Source organism: Sander lucioperca, chromosome 17 (genome assembly GCF_008315115.2).
Source record: "Sander lucioperca isolate FBNREF2018 chromosome 17, SLUC_FBN_1.2, whole genome shotgun sequence".
NCBI lineage: Eukaryota > Metazoa > Chordata > Actinopteri > Perciformes > Percidae > Sander > Sander lucioperca.
This window is the reverse complement of record NC_050189.1, coordinates 23134942-23157219: the sequence shown is the minus strand read 5'-3', so window position 1 is coordinate 23157219 and position 22278 is coordinate 23134942. Positions and strand designations below refer to the sequence as shown.

Genomic DNA, 22278 nt, shown 5'->3' with positions numbered 1-22278 from the left:
CAGGCTGATTTACTCTCATTCAAGTCAAAGCTGCATAGACGATAAGTTGGTGAATGTAGTAATGTAATGTACTGGTATATTATTAACTGTAAAGGGTTAGGAGCAAAGGTTAACTCACAGAATAAGACTCATTCACTCATTATAAAGCATATTTGAAATAACGATGGAACAGCTAAAGGAACAACAATGTTTTGCAAGGCAATATATGCAAGAAAATTATTTCTAAAAAAGTCAGAATTATATATATATATATATATATATATATATATATATATATATATTGTATGTATTCACTTTATGTTGAAGTGCTTTCGGTGTAGGTAAAAAGCTGGACAAAGAAATCTTTAAAAGAATGTATTTCAGTATTAGTGCCGTTGAATCAATAATGTCTTGCAACAAAACACCACAATATATTGCGTCATCGATTATTTTTTCCCACTCTCATATTGATATTTGCACATTCAGGAACATTGCTAAGACCAGAGCATTTCACACAATAAAAGGCAGAGCAGGTTCAAACAATAGATGTGTTGACTGAAATGTCAACAATAAAAGGGTCCTTTGAGTGTTCGCTGCGTAGCAGTGAATCTTTTCCCCCACTGTGTTCACAAATTATACTGTCACCATCTTACTTACAGGGAGTAACTCATTATATTAAGATAGTTTTTGGAAATATATTTCATGACATGTTATGTCATGTAAGGGTAGAATTATCTCAATGAGACTAATCTAGAATGATACATCAATGAGGGAATTCAGGGAATGAGGGAATCAATTTGTTTCTGTAACTTAAAGCCAGATTATGTTACTTTGTAAAGAATAACTATTACATTTAATGTGTTACTTATAAAAGGTTGAACTCATAAGCAATGAAAACTCCCTTTTCTCAACATAATGAGGGGTCTTCCTGCTACAGCCTTACTGAGTCTGGTATGCCAGGTAATTTATAATGGCTCATGTTAGAAAACTTTTGTTTGCACAACAATTTATCTGCAATAAAATGAGTAAACTCCCTGGTGAGCAAAGAATGACGCATGATCTAAATTGCCACATTAGTTTTCTGTGTTTCTGATTTCCCTCCCTGCTTTTTCTCATTACATTTCTTTATTAATGTACACCACTTATTTATAGTTTTTCATTTATATGTATGAATTGAACTTTTAGTGGACATTGATGGATACATATATATATATATATATATATATATATATATATATATATATATATATATATATATATATATATATTTACGCACACACCTGTCTTCTGTTCAAACCACTGTTTCCTTCAAGTTCTCCCCCCCCCTCCCCCTCTCCTGTTTTCCTCTAATTGAGCTGTAAGTCCAGTCCAGGTGGAACCTATTTGAATTCCCTGTGGTCTTGACCACTGTGTTTGCCTGTGACACAGTCGTTCCTCTCTTTCCAGACCATTTACAACATATTCTTGCCATCGGTAACACTCATGCTGCAATCATTATGCCACCTAGACACACCATAGTGATTTGTGGTCAAAAACACTAACACAGACATGCAGGACCAGATGGAAGGGAGAATTAACATTGTAATCAAGTCTGTATTGAGTGCATGCAGCATGATACATAATGTTGAAAATGTGCATCACATTTGCCTGGCCAGGGATGCTCTGCAATTCATGTTTTTTCAAGATTTCATTATATTCTGTGCACTTGGCTCAGCATTAGATAATGATATTGAAATACATGCGCCATTGGGATCAGTGTTATTGACATTGGAATTTGCTGGACCCCTGATTCAGAGGCTGTGCTGAAATTGCTGTTTGTTAGTTTGTTTGCGTGTGTGTGTGTGATTTTTTTTCTCCCTTCTCAAATCTGGCAGGGAATGAAGTGTCTATTGGAAAATTATGCAAATGCAGTTAGAGGGAAAACAAAATGCAAGGAAATTGAGACCTCAAAAAGTCAAATACAAATAAAAAAAGAAAATAAATGGAGGTGTTTTCAGAGCAGATGCCCTTCAAACATGGCTCAGCCGAGTTCAGGCTGTGCTGAAAAATGATAGCAATAATTAGAAAAATGGCCTGGTTCAGCTTTGTTTCATGTGTAAAAGGGTGTGACCTCTATTGTGTTTCTTTGCATGTTTGGGAACTCATGGTTACACTGCTTCATGTGGTTTGCACCTGTCCTCTGACCATACTGTATGTTGTCCATTTTGAAAACAGTAACGTGGTTTGTATCAGATTGACAGTCATACCATTTAGTTAATTATTGGGAATTAGCCAATTATCAGCTCATTCAGATATATTCTCAGCTTCACAAAAATGTATACACAGTCTAAAGCCTCTGTAGCAGCTCTGTATACTTAGATAAAGCAGTGTTTTGAGTTGAGTTTGTGTTAACATGCTAATAGTGACAATACCCATGTTCACCATCTCAGTTTTGCATGTTACCAATGTGTATATCAAATGTCATTGCAATCGTCCAATAGCTGTTGAGACATTTTACTCAAAACCACGAATGTGAACCCTAAGTCGAACTTGCCAAAGTCATTAGGATACGTTGTCTGGAAACCATAAAGGTCTGCACACAATTGTGTGCTCATCTACCCAGTAGATGTTGACATATTTCACTGGAACACTTTTTTGGTGGAGCTAGATAAAAAGTAATGAGATCACATCACAGTTTTTAGGAATCATCCTGTGAACGTCATGGATATCTGGACCAGATTGCATGGCAAATCATCCAATAGTTAAAAAACTTCAGTCTGGACAAAAGTGGTGGATCGACAGACAAGCATAGACAGACATTGCCATCCCTAGAACTATGCTGCTAACATGGCTAAAAATGTTAAGACTGTGGCAGTGAGGTCATGTTTTTTCACCACATATCTATCATACCCATGACCCTGCCGATACTATCAACTTGTATCTTGGAAAATTGCTCTTGTCAGCATAATACATTGCCAATATATTGATGCTGCTGTCTAAAAAGAAATCCATACGGGGCTTGGGATTTATCTTTGAGGTCACTTTGTTTTAATCTATGTATATCATATCTTTGTTGGTAATTTGGACATGGAAATATGGAGTGTTTTTGCCCTGAGCATTGATGCCGTTTAGGCCTCTGCAGTCATGTAATGTGCTGCCTTAGTGCTCACATCCAAAATCAAGCCTGGCCACAAAATGACTTGCTGTGTTTGTGGGCACAGCATGCCAATTGCTCCTGGTAGGTACTTAATGGCCAACAAGTAAGGTTGTCGTGGTAAGCTGTCCACCTGAGCCACTATAGCAAGCATCACCAAATCGTGGACCGTTGTCCGGACCCGGACCGAGTGACAGTTCTTTCTGGACCCCTTACCAATTTCTGATAAATGAATGAGAATAAATAATATTCTTCACGGAACGTGCATGAGAATAGTACTAACTCCATTCAAGCCAAAACTACTCACATGACATATACATGTAGAAAGAATAAAAAAATAAAAGGGCTGTTCAAAGCTCTCTTTGTACTTTTTATTTATTTTATTCAGAAGATTCTGTCTTGTTTTCTTTTACTAGAAAGTTAGGCCTTAGCTCCATTGTGTTGGACATGAATTGTATTTATAGTAAAGATAGCTAGTTGTTTTCCATACAAATGCCATGCAAATTCTGCAGCGCTTTAATTTTGCAGCTGGTAAAGAAAGGTGGTAGGAGGTAGTTTGAATTACTTTATGTACTGCAGGGTAGCTTAATCCATAATAATACATCATCATTTATTAGTTGATTTATATTTTCTATTAATAACCTGAATCTGCAAAGAAACTAACGTTGTCAACTAAATGTAGTGGAGTAAAAAGTACAATATTGGCTTCCGAAATGTAGTGGAAGAAGAATATACTAGAAGAAAATGGAAATACTCAAGTAAAGTACAAGTACCACAACAATGTACTTTAGAACAGTACTTGAGTAGATGTACGTAGTTACATTCCACCAGTGTTGAAATGATATAGAAATGTATATTGTTGATTTTATTTGAAAGACACAATTTAGCCATTATTGGAGTTGCTGGGAGGACATTTTAGTAACTGGACCTCTTTGAATCCCTGCACTATAGCAACAGCAGCTGAAGTGAACGTTGTACGTTGGTTTCGCTCACTGCAATTCATGACCTTCACATATTGGCTAATACATTTTCCTTTACATCTTTGTCTGTGTCTATTTTCTGTTTTTTTTTTTTTTTTTTTTTTTTTTAAATCATCTATGAATCTATTTCATCCATCCGTCCCATTTATCTCACTGATTTCCCTGTCTCTCTCTCTCTGTCTTCCAACCCTCCTATCCTCCATCCCTCAATCTTTTACATTCCTCCCTTTCCCAATTTATGATAATAATCCATCCCTCTCTTTCCTGTCCTATTACCCCGCCTCTTCCTCTTTTTCTTCCTTTGTCTGGGATCCATTTGTGCTGCATTAGGCAAGATATGCTGAGAGAGAAAGACAGGGAGGATAGAAAGAAGAAGGACTTGGAAAATGGATAGTGTCTGAGCTTTGCATTATAATAGAGAACTGTCTAAAGGCAGATTTGCCCTGCCTTTAAGTGATGCATCCGTCTGCATTTATTTACCCAACTCTACGTACGCTCAGGCCTATGTGCTTTTATTTCCCTCCCTTGTGGGAATGTAAACCATCCCTATTGTATGCTTGTGTACTGTTAAATATTTGTAATGGTAATTTGTTTTATTTTTTTTGCAGCTAGCTTTTGTTATTGTGTGTGCAAGTAATTTCCTCTAATGGGTTGTGTTTCTATTGTCTTGTAGTTGGGAAGTGTTTTGTGTGTCAGGATGGGTTGCAATGCCTTTGTGCGCAAGGAAAGAAGGGAGGAGGGAAGGTCCCATTATATAACCCAAGCCATCAGTCACACTCAACAAGCCTATCATATAGGACCATTCAGAGACTGTGCAGGCTAAAGTTAGCGCTATTATCTGCCTGTCACTGGCTAGCTGTGTTCGGGTCTCTTGTGGAAAACCAATTGTATGAGTGAATGCCTTGCTGCTCACGTTGTCAAGCTCCAGGGATGCGCACAGTGCCTTAAAAGAGCCCTCTCCATTTACCTTCAGTTTTTTTACACCTTTCAACTCGCATTAGAAAGCATGATTTTGACATTTAGTATTATAACATTGACCGCTCAATTTTAAACCATCAGCAAGGTTTTGCAAGCCCAACCAAGTACAAAAAATAATCTTTAACTCTAAAAGGGAAGGATCATCTCGATTTTAATCATCTCAGTTCATCTCCTAAGATTTCCGAGTGAGTGCTCATCAATCAAACTGTATGCAGACAGTGTGCTTGATTAATATTCATTTTATATGAGACACTTAATTTGCATGAACACACTGTCTGTCTCATAAAAATCACCAAGCCCTCCCCACTGGTGTGATAAGCATCTGGACATGAAACAGTTGAAAATCGAAGACATGGTACTTAACCCGGCAACACGATCCCACTTCATTACATAGTGTTAGTGGGAGGGCTTCAAGCAGGCGGGACTAGTAACATCATACTTAGTATGTACCCATCAGATAACACTGAGGATCAAGTTTCACTTTGTTACAAAAGCATTGTATGGAATGCGTCTGGATTAATAAAAATCATGTTTGGTTTCCTTGGGTCAGGAAGTGACAGATGGAGAAATGCCCTGAGGTGGTGAAGTGCATCGGTGTGATGGCTATCTCACCACTTATGTTAGGGTTACAGAGATGAGAGTGCTGCATGGGAAGAAATCCATATCTTTCATTTAAAAGGTTTAAAATGAACATGTTTAGTCACAGCTGACCTGAGAGTAAAGTTGGGAATCATCTGAAGAGATTTTTTTCGACATTGAAATTGAAACCACCTGTATAACAATCATATCAATGAAGCTGGAACAATTAGTTGATTAATCAATTAGTCAGTTGACAGAAAAATAATCATCTTTTGTATGCCATTGTTTTGATAATCAACTGTTTTAAAGTAAACTTTCAAACAAAAGTGCCAATCCTTCACATGTTCCAGCTTCTCAATTGTCAGTATTTGCTGCTGTTCTTTAGCTTGTGTGATTGTACATTCAAGATTTGTGGGGTTTGGATTGTTAGTTAGAAAGAAATAAGCAATCTGATGACCACTTGGGCTTTAGGAAAGTGTAATGAAATGTAGGCCAAATGATCTTGTTAAATAGCTACAAGTACGGCCAGGCAATATGATTATATACAATGTAAGGAGATAGCAACTATTTTTTTTCCCTTTATCCACCTCTTTAATATCTGTGGTTGTATTGTTGGCAATGATACAAATCAATAAGCAGGACTGCTTAATGACAATATTGGATTCACAGGATTTTCTCATTAGTGTGTTGTACTATCATAATATTACAGGTATTTTATTCCCTGGTGTAAGAGAAAACATACATTTACATTTAGTTATTATTGCATTATATTGTGATATATATTCATAGTCAATTTTACGATACATATAGCATGGCAAAATAGTTAACCCATTTCGCCCACCCCTAGCAACAAATAAACAGGATGTTTTGGGTTTTTTTGTAAATTGCAATACACTGTCACATGATGCTGTGCCAGTTCATTACATGAGGAAATGGAAAAAGCATTTCAGTGAAAACAGTCAAAAAGTACAAAATATAGTACTCCCAATAATCACTGGATCTTTATGACCCCTCTTTCTTTTAAAAGATCTTACTGTCTTTTCAGAATGGATTTTGCTTGTTCTTCTAGAGCCAGAGCAGTGCCTTCAGCAATCACAGTAGAGACACTGACTCATATGTAAACTGGTAGTTGTGTATTTAAATATGAAAACTATATGTAAAAAGCATGAAAAACAAGTGGCATACTGTACTTTACTTCTGGTAAACTCTCTTTCACTCAGGAGTTAGAGAAAAAAAAAGAAAGAAAAGACAACCAGAGACAATTTACAGCAAGAAGGCTTATATAAAATATATGAATTGGCCCTCAACAATTTCCCATGAGATAAATTACACTATAGTGGTGACAGGTAATGCACCAAATGCCAATGCATACAAATGATTTTCTTAATTTTTATCCATATAGAATTTAATTTAGTTTTCCAGCTTTCCCTCCTGAGAAATGTTTATTTCAGGTGGTGTCATTGATTAAGCACAGTCACGCATCATGCTTAATTTCAACATAACACATTTTTATCTCACCCAATTCGAGGAGCACAGGAGTGTTATCAATATCAAGATAGCGGGATGTTTTTAGTAGTAAACAAGCGGAGCCAAACATCTTCCCTTGTAGCTTTTAACGCTGAAATCATGAACAAACACCTTTACAAATAGGTGATTTCAATATCACCACACCGGAATAATGACATGTGAGATGTATTGTCTTTGTCATTTTTAGTCTCAGTTTCTCCCAAGCCCCTTAAATGCAGCCTTCATTTAGGATCCAACTTAAATCAAGCTAATTCCATTCCAGGTTCCATTTCCCTCCATTTGTCTTTTTCTCCAAGTCACGTCATTGCTGCGAGACAACATTCTGTATCACCCGCTCCGTTCTGCTTTAACTGCATAGCAAAGTCAATTCATTAAATCTGTGAGGTTTCATCTGCGCCCCTTTGGCACACACACAATTACTAAAATAACAAAAACAACTACATCACTGATTAGAAAAAAGTTGTTCTGCAGGAAACAGCTAGTCGTGAAGTCATGAAAAACGTCTCCTTGGTCGCTGCTCGTCCGGCTAAATGTTGGCCAACTTATCTAAGGGAGTTATACTAAATCCCCCTAAGAGTAAGTACCCTTGAAACGTCAGCACCAGAATGTATCATAAGGCTCCTTTTGGAATACAAGACGAGTTGGCAGTGCCGGACTACTGCTCTGTCTTTCTTTCTTTTTTACTCTTCTTCTTCTTCTCTCTCTCTTTTTGCATTGAACTGGGTCCAAGCTCCTCTCATAAATATGTATTTTATAATGTGTTTTTTTGGCGATTGATAGCAGTTCCTGTACCTAGCCCACACGGTTTTTTTTTTAGAGTAAATTAACGACTGTGATAGTGAAGTGTTTTTCATTTTATGTGATAATTTCTAAGTAACGCCTTGTGCTGTTAGATATGGCGCATAGAGTCTCACTTACACACACACACACACACACACACACACACACACACACACACACACACACACACACACACACACACACACACACACGGAGCTACAAATTCTCATTGTCTTCTGCTATAGAAACCGCCACTACACTATTCTGCTACTTGCTACATGCATTTATTTTGACACTTTGGGTGCAAACCTGCCAAAAAAAGCCATATGCCAACAATCATTTGGAAAACAGGGATATATTTTCAACATGTTGTTATGCTTGATTTTGAGTCTGTATTTTACATAAACTGCATAAACGTCAGGTCCAATTTGCCACTTGGACAGTGTATTTGAATGTGTTTATTCCTGCAATAATGTATTTTTTTGTCAAGGGAGTCACAGCATCTAATTTGATGTCATATTTAATTTAGCTCTCCTGCAGCTGTCAGAGCATTTTGATAAAAGTGCTGTTTACTCACAATGATATTACTTTGATCAAATACACTCTTACACATAGCTATTTAAATGTCTTAAATACCTGCCATCATATATATATATATATATATATATATATATATATATATATATATATATACACACACACACACACACACACACACACAAGGAATAAAGTCAACAATACAGATGTGGTTTAGGTGAGTTATGTAAGCTCTAGTTTTATTCACTCATGGCCTTCTGCCAATACTTGATGAGCACACCAACCTTTAACCTCCTAATATTGCCCAAATGGTCTGTTTATGCAGAGATCCATGATAGGCTTGCTGCTCTTCTCTTAAACCTATTAATATCTGCTCAAGGAAATCTGATTGCTCTAATCTAGGATTTTTTGAATGGGTATTAAGAGTTGGATTTTAAGATGGGGAAATGTCACTGTGACATAGGAAGCATAACTCCATGCAGGAATGGACGTGGACAATCTAATAATAAGGATAGAGGTGTATTTAAAATTCACTGTTGGTATAATTTGAGATTTTGATGTCAGTCAGCTTCCCCAGTGCCTTGTCCTTTGATGCAGTGCTCACGTTTTGACCTTTTGTAACCAGATTTGCTGCCGTCCCACAATGGAATTAACTCCCTGTAATATTAAAATGCAGTATGGAATGCCTAATGTGCCAAGGATAATGCTTGTGTACAGGATGGTGGCATTGTGTGCACTCTTTGGCTTGCATCATTTTGCAGAGATTATATTTCTGAGATCATGGTTGATAGTGGATAATAGAGGGGTTTGGATTGCCTAATCATTAAAGCTGACTTAACCTTAATAGTTTGATAAGGATAATCCTGAGAATCTCATCAGAATATAGATGGAACATTTTTTATCCCGATCTAACAATGTTTTCTATATTCATACTTCACTTATTCACTTATGGGATGTGGAGTTGCAAATTTTCACGCATCATTTTGTGAACATTGACACATCCTAAGTGTCAATCTCACACCAGTCACAAGCCAACACTATATAAATCACATTTGATGTTCATTCAATTAATTTTTTTGTTAACTAGCAATCGCTCTGCGATGACTTCACTCAGTTTTAGCATTTCGCCGGTGACGGCACTCCCAGTGAAGGGTAGCTTTCAGTGGGTCTGGGAAGTCATTTTTGTTGACTAGAATTTTGGAGCGACGCCTGCAAGCACAGTAGTTGTTTCTTAGGCTGTGCAAATACATTCACAGGTGCAACAACTCAAGCTGTGAAGTTATGGCTCATGCCCACAGGAAAGAGAAAACACCGCCGCGTTTCTTATGTCAATTACCATCAGGCCTTGCAAGAATACACATAAGGTCTGGAGCACATATGCGTGTGCAAAGACGTATACTCCATACACACACATAGCTGTCCGCCAAAGCCTAAAGCAGCGTGTGCTTCATCTCTTACGTCTTGTTTCTCTGTGGGAGTGATTTACTGGTAAGGTGGGGGAGTTAACACATTGATGAGAAAACAACAACAGAATATCCCAAAATACATTTTGTGGTTCGCAACGCCTAAGTGTTTAGTTCATCACACCAGATATGAGTTCAGCTGACTGGAGATTGAGCAACTTGCACCGTGTCACTTGATGACAACTTGAAACTCATGATGCCATAAGGACGGCGTGCAAGGAGGATAAAGCCATGGTGTATCCATCTGTTGTGTTTGTTACTCATTAATTTAAATTCTTCTTTTCAGCTAACATGTATGTTTATTTTTTTCATTTTTTATAACAGATTTTGGACGGCATCTGGCACCAAAACAACACGACTTGTGGTGTTGTGGGATTTGTGGCGCAGTGGAGGGAGCTGTGCCATAAAGAAAGCACCCGATTCGGGCATTTGCCAGCAAAAGACTGAACTCAACTGGGACCTTCAGCAGCGGGCGGTAAGAGGAGGAGGCCATGTGGACCGCACGTCTGCTAGTCCTTGCCAGCCTCTTCGCACCAGCCGCTCTGGGTGAGTTTCTCATTCATTAGAGCTTGTGTGTGTGTCTGTGGACATGTCTATGTGGACCAGATGTGGGCACAAAACATACCTCTTGCATTTTGTGACTGGCATGATTTGAAGCCGTATCAGAATTTCATCCTTTTGCTATTTAAGCGCCACATTCTGTCAGCCAACTGCGATAAAAGCCTCTGACTTTATGTCTGTCTCTTTTTCGCCGTATATCGAGCGGCTCTCGCTAATTAGCAGTTTTTTTACTCCTTAAACTCCCAGCAACTTTTTTTCTACACTTTACTTAGATGCACTGTCTTGTCTGTTCCTTTCTCTGATTTTCTATCTATTTTTAGATCTGTCCCTCTTTCTCCCATCTCAGTCTACTGCTCTCCTGGAAATAGGAAATTAAGTGAAATTACTTTCAAAGAATCATTAACACTGCTTTGGCTTTGTGGCTCATGTTTAGTATAGCGAGAGCTGCAGGAGGAGAAAAAAAAAGTCTTATCATTTCACGCATTAAGATCTTAAGATGAAGTTGCAAGGACCCTCTTTTCCCACCTCTCGGTAAAAGGAAACCACCGTAGTTTTAGAGAGAGTTTCCTTTTGGCCTTCTGTGAATTGTTTCAGAGGCAAACTAAATTAAGTAATTTAAATTCAGATTAAAAGAAATAAGTGGTGGTGGTCGGGCGCTTTGTGGGTGTGCGGAAGTGTGTGTGTGTGTGTGTGTGTGTGTGTGATGGGATGGTTGGTCACAATCAACTAGATGTAGGGAGTGTTGGGAGTGGGGCAATAGCCCATAACAATGTTAATTTGATATGGCTCAAACCATTAATGGGAGATTTGAAGCTAATTGAATTGTTTTTGTCCTGCGATATCTACGCAGGGCGGCGGCAACTGGGTTCAACATCCAGTGCTAATGAAAGCACGCTTTCCAGCATCGTTAGTTTTGTCTTAATGCTCAAAAGAAAGAGTTCAGGGGACAGCAATATGTCATGCATTTCTCCTTAGAGAGCTCGATTGACCAGTGGTGGAAACATTATGAGGCAGCGAGTCAGCCAAAAACCCACTAAGAAAGACCATGAGGACTACACTGTAGGTTGCAGTTTTAAAGTTGAACTGAAGTTCATTTTAATAAGAAGATTGATCTGATCACTTTTTAATTAACCAGAAAAAAAATACTTACTTACTTTTGCAGTGATAGCACCCACAACATTAGTGTTATCAAGAGGTCTTCATTTTTGGTTCCAACTGATGATGTAGGTACACAGACATTTTTATCTGACGCTTAGTCCCATCTGTGATTTGAGCAATCCGAACATTACATCGTGCCTCTGTACATTAATGTCATGCTGTGATTGAAATCCTGGAGAAACCTACAGATTGCTGAGGTCACAAGGCTACCCGTTGTGAGTTTTAACAATCTGGTCAACACTAACCCCCCCCCTTCAATAATGTTGGATGGACACAGTGCTGTTTGTGTGTGAGAGCTGCTGATGACTCAGTAGCTATTGAAATGGCATGAATGAAATGTAATGTCTAGTGGGAATCATCTCTAGCTTCCACTCTCCTTGTGGAATTAGTTAGCCAAGCTCAGGTCCTCATAAATGTTTAGTGGTGGTAAAAACACCTGTTGGTGGGTTCATTTCTACAATTTTTAGTCTTTTTATTCAAAATAATGTCATTTCCCCCCATTTTTTTCTCCAGTTGTGCTTCTTCTTGTCAACATTGTGTTTTTGGCAGGTTTTTAATACTATTTTAACTATCACGTCTTAGTACAATTTATTCTGAGAAATTTACAGATATATACTATCGTAACAAACAACTGCATATCATAGTTTTTTCTGGAACCCTCAACATTAACTTCAATGCACCAACTGTACGGTATACAGTACGCTGTTCGAAGTGACACAGGCAAGCATATCCATGGACAAAGAACCATATATTAGAAGGCCTGTGTGCGTTCAGTGTTATTACTCCTTATTGTTTTTACCTCTTGACCTTGTATTTGATTAGCATTGACTCTTAAGGGCTCATCTACAACAGATGTGTCAATAACACAGTGTGTAAACATCTCTCGTCCTATCCATGTGAATCTTTTGTCTGTCTGCTGCGTTTTAGCTGCACTTTCAGAAATTTTTTAAGAAGTGTACACTGTCTTCTAACTAGAAATCTTGTGTCCACAACACCACTGGAACGAAAAGCATTTAAGCTTGTGTTGGGATTAAAGAGATTCATATCGATGGTCCATTGGCTGGATAAACACTAACTGTAGGACAGTCAGCCTCAGCCAATTAGAAAGTGTCATGGGGGATGGATGTGAGATGATATAAAAAAAGAAGGCCATCTGACAAATGTGTCTGAAAAGTGTCCACCGTAGACATTCTGTGACAGTCAGTTTATTTAAAGGAAGTATGTTGTGTTTTTGCATGTTTTAGCCCATTTATCACACATTTAATATAGTACACATTAGTGCAGGATTACTTTTTCCAAGCATAGTTTTCTGGATTGGTCACAGTATTTTCCTACCTTCCAGGCTGCCATTGCTTTTAGTCTATGTCAGTATGGTGTGAAAGGGTATGAAAAAGCTGTCTAACCCATTTGGAAAAATGATCAGCAGCATTGCATGCATGATTGTCATAAATGGGCTGAAACGTTCAAAAACACCTGCACAGTTCTTCACATCAATCATTCTGCTTTGTTACTCATACCACAACAATCAATCGATCATTGATCCCATAGGAATAGGCCACATCCAACTGACACCGTCTAGTAGCTATGGTTTTTGGTGCTATAAGTAATGCCCTAAAGGAACCACATTTGAGCATTTCAGGCTTGTTTGAACACCAGATTAAGTGGTTGACATCCCAAGTAAATAATTTGGCAGTTTTACTAAGAAAAAGTAATCATTTAACACCCAACCCTGATGCTATAAGCAGACACGGCCAGATGTTGCCAGTAAATTGTTCTGCAGCTAGCGTTAGTGGGAATATTCACCACAATGTCATTGTGCATGTTGCTCCCTGAGAGTGTTGGAAATGTGTACTCCAGGGGATGCTGGCCTACTTTGGGATCTACAGTCCCTTTTGTCTATATACAGTCAGGCACAGGCTTGCACACACATGTGCACGGATGAATGGAATCGAACACAGGAAATAGCACTTTATCTGTTCATACCGTGTTAGCTAAGTCTGCTATTGAAGCTGCGCAGTGTCCTGCCCTTTCTTGTCTTTATTTGTATGTCAACACGTACCCAACTGTCTGACACTTTACACTTGTCTGAGGAAAATGAGGAATATTTCTGGACAAACGTGATAAGCCTGTTTGGGTGGAGTTATTTGTCGTGTGTGTGTGTGTGTGTGTGTGTGTGTGTGTGTGGTAGGCAGGCAGGCAAGTACTGTATAGCTAGAAAGTCTTGCAAGATTAATAAAAAGTTATATCACAGATGCTGTCACTGGGTTGAAAAATAAGTAAAAGGCACCCTTGTCATTGTTTCGGTAACAGTGAATAACAATGAAAAATCAATGTCCCAAACACTGTGGCCATGCCTGAGCAGTACATTAATCATGCGTTTCTGTGCATGTAAAATGCTCCAGGAATGATTTTATATTCATTCCACTTAATACCACTCCGTGGAATCGGAGATATAGCGCTATAATGAATGTCGGCTGGTGGACCAATCCAAGAGATAAAAAGTGTGAAGTCTGACACATATTTTTCATGGTTAGATCCTAGTGCATACATCAAGTCTGGAAGCAGATATCGCCCTGCCGGGGGGGATAGGTATGTAATGAAGGATGGATGAGACAGCGAGGCAGATGTGTTCTAGGGCAGAGGCAGATCTGTTTAGCATATGTGCGTGTTTGTAGGTTTTTGTAGCTCTCAGAACAATGTCAGGTAATTGGCAATTCAATTAAAAATTAAGGTAATGTCCATCTTGCTTTTGTCTTTCCCTTTCTTTCATTCATATGGCCCCGTACTCTCCTGCAGAGCTTACACAAAGTTGAGTCCAAGCCAACATACACCTTACAAACACCCTCTGTTGCTCACATTGAGGTATCAGTATCACTATGCTAAGGATAGCATTATCTATATTGATGACGTTTAGAGGTGTGAATCTTCAATGATCTTTCGATTCGATTACAATTATCATGCCTTCGATTTGATATCTCGATGCATCACGATGCGTCAAATACATTTTTCTGTTAAAGCCACATAGGATATTTAATTCATAGCTTTTCGAGCTTCAAAAACAAAACATTCTGAAGTGCTCTAATACTAAATAAATTGGTTACATAAAACTACAGCACTGAGCACATGGCACTTCCTGAATGTGCAAAACATAACAGAATATGTAAACAGAAAGATTGTTAGGCATACATTAAATTGTAAACAGAAATAATCGATGCAGCATCGCCCATGTCCACGATTCGATGCATCGATTATTTGATTAATTTCAACACCTCTAATGACGTTCCACTTCCGGGATTGCTTCGGTGCTGCAGGAAATTCCGCCAGATGCATGTCTTTTCGCCGCCCCTTAGATCTCTGCATGGTAAATAGAGACAGCTAGCTAGACTATCTGTCCAATCTGAGTTTTCTCTCGCACGACTAAAACAACTTTTGAACGTACACATTCCACCAAAACAAGTTCCTTCCCGAGGCTATTTCGCAGCGGCTCTGTGCGGAGTTTAGCGCCGCCCATGATAATTGTGATTGGTTTAAATAAATGCCAATAATCCAGAGCACGTTTTTCTCCCAACCCAGGATGCTGTGTGGACTAGCCAGACCTTCCTCCGCAGCGTGTGGAGGATGGCCTGGCAAAGCGAGACTAAGCATTATCTAACCAAACAAGGGCATTAAACTCCAATGTCAGTCTCACTGTTCCCATACAGATCCACTTAATTAATCTCCTTGTGCCAGGGCACTGACTCCATCCGCCTAGGCATCCCTGGATTTGCCTAATTTGCTTAATTAATTAAACAAATGATTTATTTGAGCTCATATTTCAAAGCGAGAGAAAGTTCTTTGTAGAGCCCACTGAGGCATGTACTGTTTTGTTGTGACTGTGAGATGCCTCTTGAAGCATTGAAAATAAGTGGGCTTTGGAGTGGTTGGATGTCAATCATTCATTTGCAGCGGCATAATGTACAGTACAGGCAGATAGAGTGCAGGGGTAAATTATGTATGCATTTAAATGTGATATTAGATTAAAAACATAACTTCAGCATGTCGATGTGCTCTTATGTGCAGGTAGTGTTTAGCATAATCAGGCTAGCGTGTTAACATGCTTACATTTGTGAAATAGCACGAAACAGCTGAGGTTGTACTGAAAATTTGAAAAACTCTTACTTCCAGCCTCGTTTGTGTGTTTATCTTATTAGAGCCCAGTGCTAGTTGTGTAAGATAGTATGCCTTATTCACACTGGATAAGGCATAAGGCATGAAAATGCTTACAACATGCCTGAAACTGGAGCTTGGAATATAGAATGTACTGTACATACTGGGACAATAAATGTCAAGGCAAGGCCACAAAAGTACTAAACGGGCGCAGGCAGGAAAACATCAGCTTGTGCCCGTTGACATTAGAACATCCTCGGACACTGCACTTGATCTGTGCTGTCATGAAAATATAGCACCATAAAGTATGTGATGATAAACATAATTCAGTTTAGTCTAAAGTATAGGCATGATTAGACAACAGAGATACTTGATAGTTGCTTTTGAGCACTGCAGGAGAGTTCTGACTTTGAGATTGTTTGAATAATGTTGTCTTGAGTTTCACATAGAAGTTTGATTGCTTTGAAAATGTTTGAAAAAGGTTTAATGCTTTAACCGATTTGATTTTGAAATGGATTATGCTTGTTCTATAAGCTACACAAGACTTCCTGAAAATAGATAATAGTTAAATTACTTAGTTGTTTATGCCTACCCGAAGGGTGGCCTTTACAGCTGTCATTTGGATGCCAGCTTTTTTTTTATAGCTTCTTTCTGAATGTAATTTTTTTCCCCTTTTTGAATTGCCGTTTTAGTGGGTCTTGCTTTGTCAGGACATTGCCATATTTAAATTGAATTGTAAGATTTGAATTTAAAGTAAATATACTGGGTGTAAAATCCACTTTTCTTTGTATTTAGTTCCAGTTCATGTTATCCCTAGTAACACGTTGTGTGGCATTTGGCATTGCTTGCAGAAATCCCCTTTTCTTTTTATGCTCTTCTGTAATGAGTGAAAAATCAATACCTGCTTGATATGGGGAATAAAAGAATGGCCTTTGCTGCCCATGGCACCAGTAGTGACAGCTTGACATTGCCAAATTGCTGTCAGAACTTGCAACCTAAGAGGAAAGAATGACAGCAACATTAAGAATGTCAGGGTGGGGTTAAATACCTCTGCATGTTTTATAGGTGTCCGTACTGGGACCTCTGTATATCTTCTCAATAAATAAATTAGACTCCCCATTCATTCAGCCCGGTTGCACAGGCATAATTTGGTAAGCGCTGAATGATGCCATTTAAAGTGGACTTGCAGCTGGTCGAATGGTGTTTAATGAGGACAGATATTGACAGCAAGGTCAAGTGGCAGTGGATGTTAGTTTACATTAGGCTGCATAATGTGCGCGTGTGCGTAGTGCATGTGTTCGTGGTGTCTGTCGGAGTGGAGAGAGCATTGCTGAGTAACCTCGCAGACCAGCTCACAGGGCAAAAATGGTGGGCGTGAAATACCACAAGGTTTCCCACACTGCTTAACAGCAGGGGTCAGGCAGTAATTTGGGGTGTGGGTGGAATGTGAGGAGCAGGAAGGGCAAACAGACACCACGCAGAGACACAATACAGCGACCCATGCTTCGCTCAGTTTATGAAATTAATTACTTTTTCCTTCCCTACTGTGAAATCAATACGAGCAGCATATGCTTTTTATCCCTGCCCTGTAAAATAAATCCAACGCGTCCACTTACAGTACGTGTTTGCGTATTTGACATATTTGCATTGTGATGACACATAGTCGGTGCTGTTGAAGACTGGGCAGATGATTACATGCTGCAATGTAAGACAGTACAGTGCTGTACATATGCAAATGTATCAGCTTTGTAAAGCTTTCACAACCATGAGTGAGGGTGTGCCAGTGTGTGAGTGAAGCTGCCCCCCCCCCTCCCCCCACACACACACACACACACACACACACACACACACACAACCCCACCCACCCACATGATGAATTGTTGCAGCAGCAGCACATGATTACAATACATGCCTTGAGGCCATACTATATGCATATTTGCTAATTATTTAGATTAGCATCTCCCCTTTATAAACCACATGTTGCTAATGGCATGCATTAATATCTAGATGTTTTATGTTTGTGTGTGCGTGGGGGGATCTATCTATAAGGGCTATGTATCTCTACATGTCAGAAGATTCAATATATATCTATGTTCACAGTCCAGGATCGCAGACACATTTGTAACAATGTGATATACCGCAATCCAAAGCCTATTTGATACAGTTTGATTTAGCTGTCATTAGGACTGAATGTTTTTACTTTTTTGATAATAAAACATAAAAAAGTCAAGCTATTCCTTTAAGATACAATTGCGTGTCATTATGACTGCTAATGCAATGTAAATACTTCAGACAGCACTGTACATGGTGGGCTGATATTTCTTTTAGAGTTGATAAGTATGACACATGCTACAGGCAAAGAGAGTGCAGAGAGAGAAGAGAGTTACTTGGAAAGATTAGCCTTAACAGTATTTCTTCTGAATGTCACACAGGCTTTGGGTCAGAGCTGTGGTTGTGTAGTGATGTAGCCAAATATTGACTATTGTATCGTTTTAATAATAATAATAATAATAATAATAATAATAATAATAATAATAATAAATAATAATAATCATAATAATCATAACAATAATTAATACTTACACCCCTACTATCTATTTCTCTAGCCATCTAGCTGTGTAGCTCTATCTGTGTCTGTCCGTCTTTCACATTAGCGAGACTATTGATCAAGTTGTAGTGTTTTTGGCATTGTTCGGTGACATTGAGACATGCATATCTTATTTCAAGGCAAGCTGCCTACTTCAGCTTATGTAACATGTTGCCTTATGGCCACACGGCAGCAAACAGTGAATTGCTTTTCCGGTAGCCCCAGATGAAATACACTGGCACTTTCTGTTGATGAAAAAGTCCACATAATGGCACCCTGTCACTAGAACAAGAAAGCAGGCTCAACTGGAGACCACATTCTTTAAATAATTATATTTAACAGTACAATGAGAGCACCTAAACAAATGGTTCTCTGGTTTCATTTGCACATTGTCAGTCAATTTTGATTATAGTCTTGTATTGTTTGATGCATGAGGCATTGTCACTGTTATTGAATAATTCAGGGAGCAATTGGGGTCATTAGAGAATGGCAGAGAAAAATGCAGGTGCTTTCCTTAGTACAACTCAGAGGATGGGGTGAAACGATACCACCTTTATTTCATCAACAAAGGCAATCATTGAAAAGTAAAAGGATTAATTAGTTATTGTTCCTTTTGATCTCTCTTTCTTTTTCTCATGCAGCTCTTGAGCTATCGGGGTGAATTTTAATGTATGCATACACAAACAAAGAATACTGAAGATCTAATACCTTTTGCCTGAAACAAAAATTCACCACAGATGCAGCATAAACCAATTATGGGCAAGATGGTGTGTGACCGTGCATTTTCTTCCCTTAGCTTTGACATTGAATAAACCAAGCATGCACAGTAACTAGTGATTTTGTCTCAACGAATCAATATGAAGTATTGTAAAGTCTGCATTTGGAGCAAAGGAGTGGTTAGGGATCAAATGATACTGTGGCACAGATTAGCCCATGAGACTTTGAGGATAAGTGAGAGAGGGAGCAAGCAATAGAGAGCCGATGGTGGGGGAGGTGGGGCGATACTGGAGATGGCCTTCAATATGGCCCAGTGGCCTTGTAGGGGAATTCAATACAGCCATTGACAAAAGAAGGCTTCCATTGTGGAGGAGCCAGCCTCCTTTGGGAAGCTGTTCCATTTCCTTATTAATTGTGCTCTCATTAAAATAAAAGGAAGGAGAGAGGGGAATGGATAGCACGGGAGTAATGGTAGCTCCTCAGCGTGGCCTCCTTGTTTGGAAGAATGCCAGGGTCAAGTTAAATAGTTCTAGTGCTTTACACAGGATGGAAAATGCACCGTAGTTTATGTATTTTATGTACTGCATGCACAGCACACACAGACATGCACACACTCCCTCCCTTTATCTTCATTCTCAGGCCTTCCCACATTGGAACACAAATTTTCCTCTGCAGATGTACTGTATCAAAACTGTCGGGGGTCACTGCTTGGCCTCTGTCTCACGCTGCAGCTGTCAGACATGGGAGGAGTCAACAGTTTAGGCCATGGATCACTGATATCCTAACCAAACATACTCCCTAAACCATACTCCCTTGACCCTCTGCTTAAAGGATAATAAGTTTTATTACAACTTGGGTCATATTTTGGTAGTTTCTGCCATCAGTCATCGGTTATGATGACATTGTATTCACCAGAGTAATTGCTGAGATTACGGCAACACACCGGGCAAGAAAACATATGTGGTGGAAAACTGTGCACAGAAGGTCAAAGTTGAACCAAGAAGTCTGTACACAGTGATGGATGTTTACAACCGACAGTTTGGGTCATAATTTTAACCATTTTTTCTCTTCCAAATAAGATTGGCTCACCTGGCAGTTTGTTTAAAATCTGTATGATCCTCTGACCTCTTGGTGTTGTTAAGCCATTGGACTTCTGTTTCACAATGTTGCCATGTTTCTTGATTTTCAGCACTGAATTCTTAGAATTTAGAAAATTATTATTACTAATAGAAAATAAAAACAACAAAAATAAGATTGAAGTTATAATAAACTGGAATTTTCCTTTAAGGTCCTGAACTGCTTAAGGGAGTGCAGAGACTGACCTGATAGATGTTTGTTTGATTGATTGATTGAAGTGCCCTGCATCACTAGATCACAGCAACAACCAAGATTATCAAGTGGCAAATCTTAACGTACAGATCCATGTATTTCAAAAGAAACAAAAATGTCCTGTTATTGTATGAGAGATATAGGTTATTATATCTTAGTCACCACACATTATCTATAAATCTTGGCAAAACATTTAAACACTAAATTAAATTTTTTATATTTGGTTCTGTTTTGTAAATGTTCTTTAATTTGAATGTAACGCTCATGTCTTATTCCAGATATTGGCTTTCTAGTGTTCCTTATGAAACCAATCTACAATGCTCAATCAACATCTTGTGTACAGAATAATACAGAAGCTAATTAAATATAAATATGAATAAATGTAAATGTTCAATATGACCATATTACATTTATTTCCATTGCGGTCTTTGGTGTTCTTCTCTTATATGCTCTATGATCTATGATCTGCAGCTTGTTACAATCTTAGTTTACATCTGACAGCTTAAAGTAAGATATCTGTATATGTGTTGATTCTGTTCAGCCAAACTGTCTAGGTCCCCCCCTCATTCTAGCCAAGCGGAGATGGAGAGTACCGTAGTGAAGATGTCTTTTTTTTTGGGGGGAAGTGGGGGTTAAGGGCAGGAGCCATAACTTTTACAGACATCCCCCTGTGCATAAGACCCTACAAAAGACCAATTGTGTCAAATGGGAAAAATTGCAGGTGCACATTCCCCAGTGGTACACTCCCTCTTGCCTCCCACTCTCCACACACATTTAAAGGCATGCAAGCACGCACACACATGCTGCCTCAATGATCTCTGCCTCTCATTTGGTGGCAGGAGGAGGAGGACAGGGTTAGAAGGAGATCCTTTTTCACTGTGATAATGCTCTTCTTTCTCTGCCACAAGATGAACTGAGAAAGGGTTGAAACTGGAGAGGCAGAGTGAGCGATGCCATTCCACAGCAAGCAGCGGCATCAAACAAAATGGCATGTCATTTTTATAGGCCCACTGCAGATGTTTCTCGGCTGCATGTTAGCCCTGTGCTTAATACAATGGTGGGTATTTTGTGTTGGGGTCATGGCGAGGATCACAGGGGCCACCCTTTAACTAGGAGGTGTGGATTTAACCCATAAGGCCCGTTTGACACACATTTTCATGTTATAAATTAATAAAATGGAGTGCATTACACAACTTTAAAAAGCATGTTAAAGTTAAGAGGTGGTCCTTATAGCGTCAGATATTGCCTCATAATTATCAACGGTTTGTATTTTCATTGTTGCGAATGCAAAATGACTTTTTCATGACCAGCCAACATGTCTGCAGCTAACTTGCTGACCTTCATGGCACCAATGCACTTCCTGTTTACATGACCTAAAGTAGTGGTTCCCAACATTTTTACGACATGACCCTTCAAAATGAAGCAATGCAACCCCTTGTGACACGTATTTGAACAAAAGGGCAGAGCTGCGGAGAATGACGCCCTAAGCTAAGCTAAACGCTCAAAGTCGCTGATTTTCAACCATTCTGACGCAAGTCATCCAGCAGAGTTTTACTTGCGGTTAAACGCGGATCTTGGGGTACTGGTGCCATTCTTCAGCAGCTGGTTGAAAATCTGCAGATTTTCTTCTAAGTTACCACCTAATGCTCGTGCTAGCTAGCTAACTTGGTTGGCAGAATGCTGAACAAGACATTTCTAGTTGACCAAAGTGTTCCAGTTAAGATGAAGATGAAAACATGGACAACACCCAAAAACTAGTTCATGGCTATTTTAATGTACACAGTGCCATGGATATGTCTATTTTAAAATAAATGAGACTATAAT

The 22278-nt window shown here is 38.9% G+C and overlaps 1 protein-coding gene across 28 annotated transcripts in view; it reads left to right on the top strand.

The window, feature by feature from the left end:
• The window catches only part of LOC116039897 (adhesion G protein-coupled receptor L3), a 219730-nt gene that overhangs the window by 52645 nt on the left and 144807 nt on the right, over positions 1 to 22278 (top strand). For all 28 annotated transcript variants that reach the window (XM_035993765.1, XM_035993761.1, XM_035993764.1 and 25 more), the window contains one exon: positions 10281 to 10502. In XM_035993765.1, the coding sequence (XP_035849658.1) occupies positions 10448 to 10502 (55 nt within the window). In that variant the 5' untranslated portion in view covers positions 10281 to 10447. The remainder of the gene's footprint in view (positions 1 to 10280; positions 10503 to 22278) is intronic.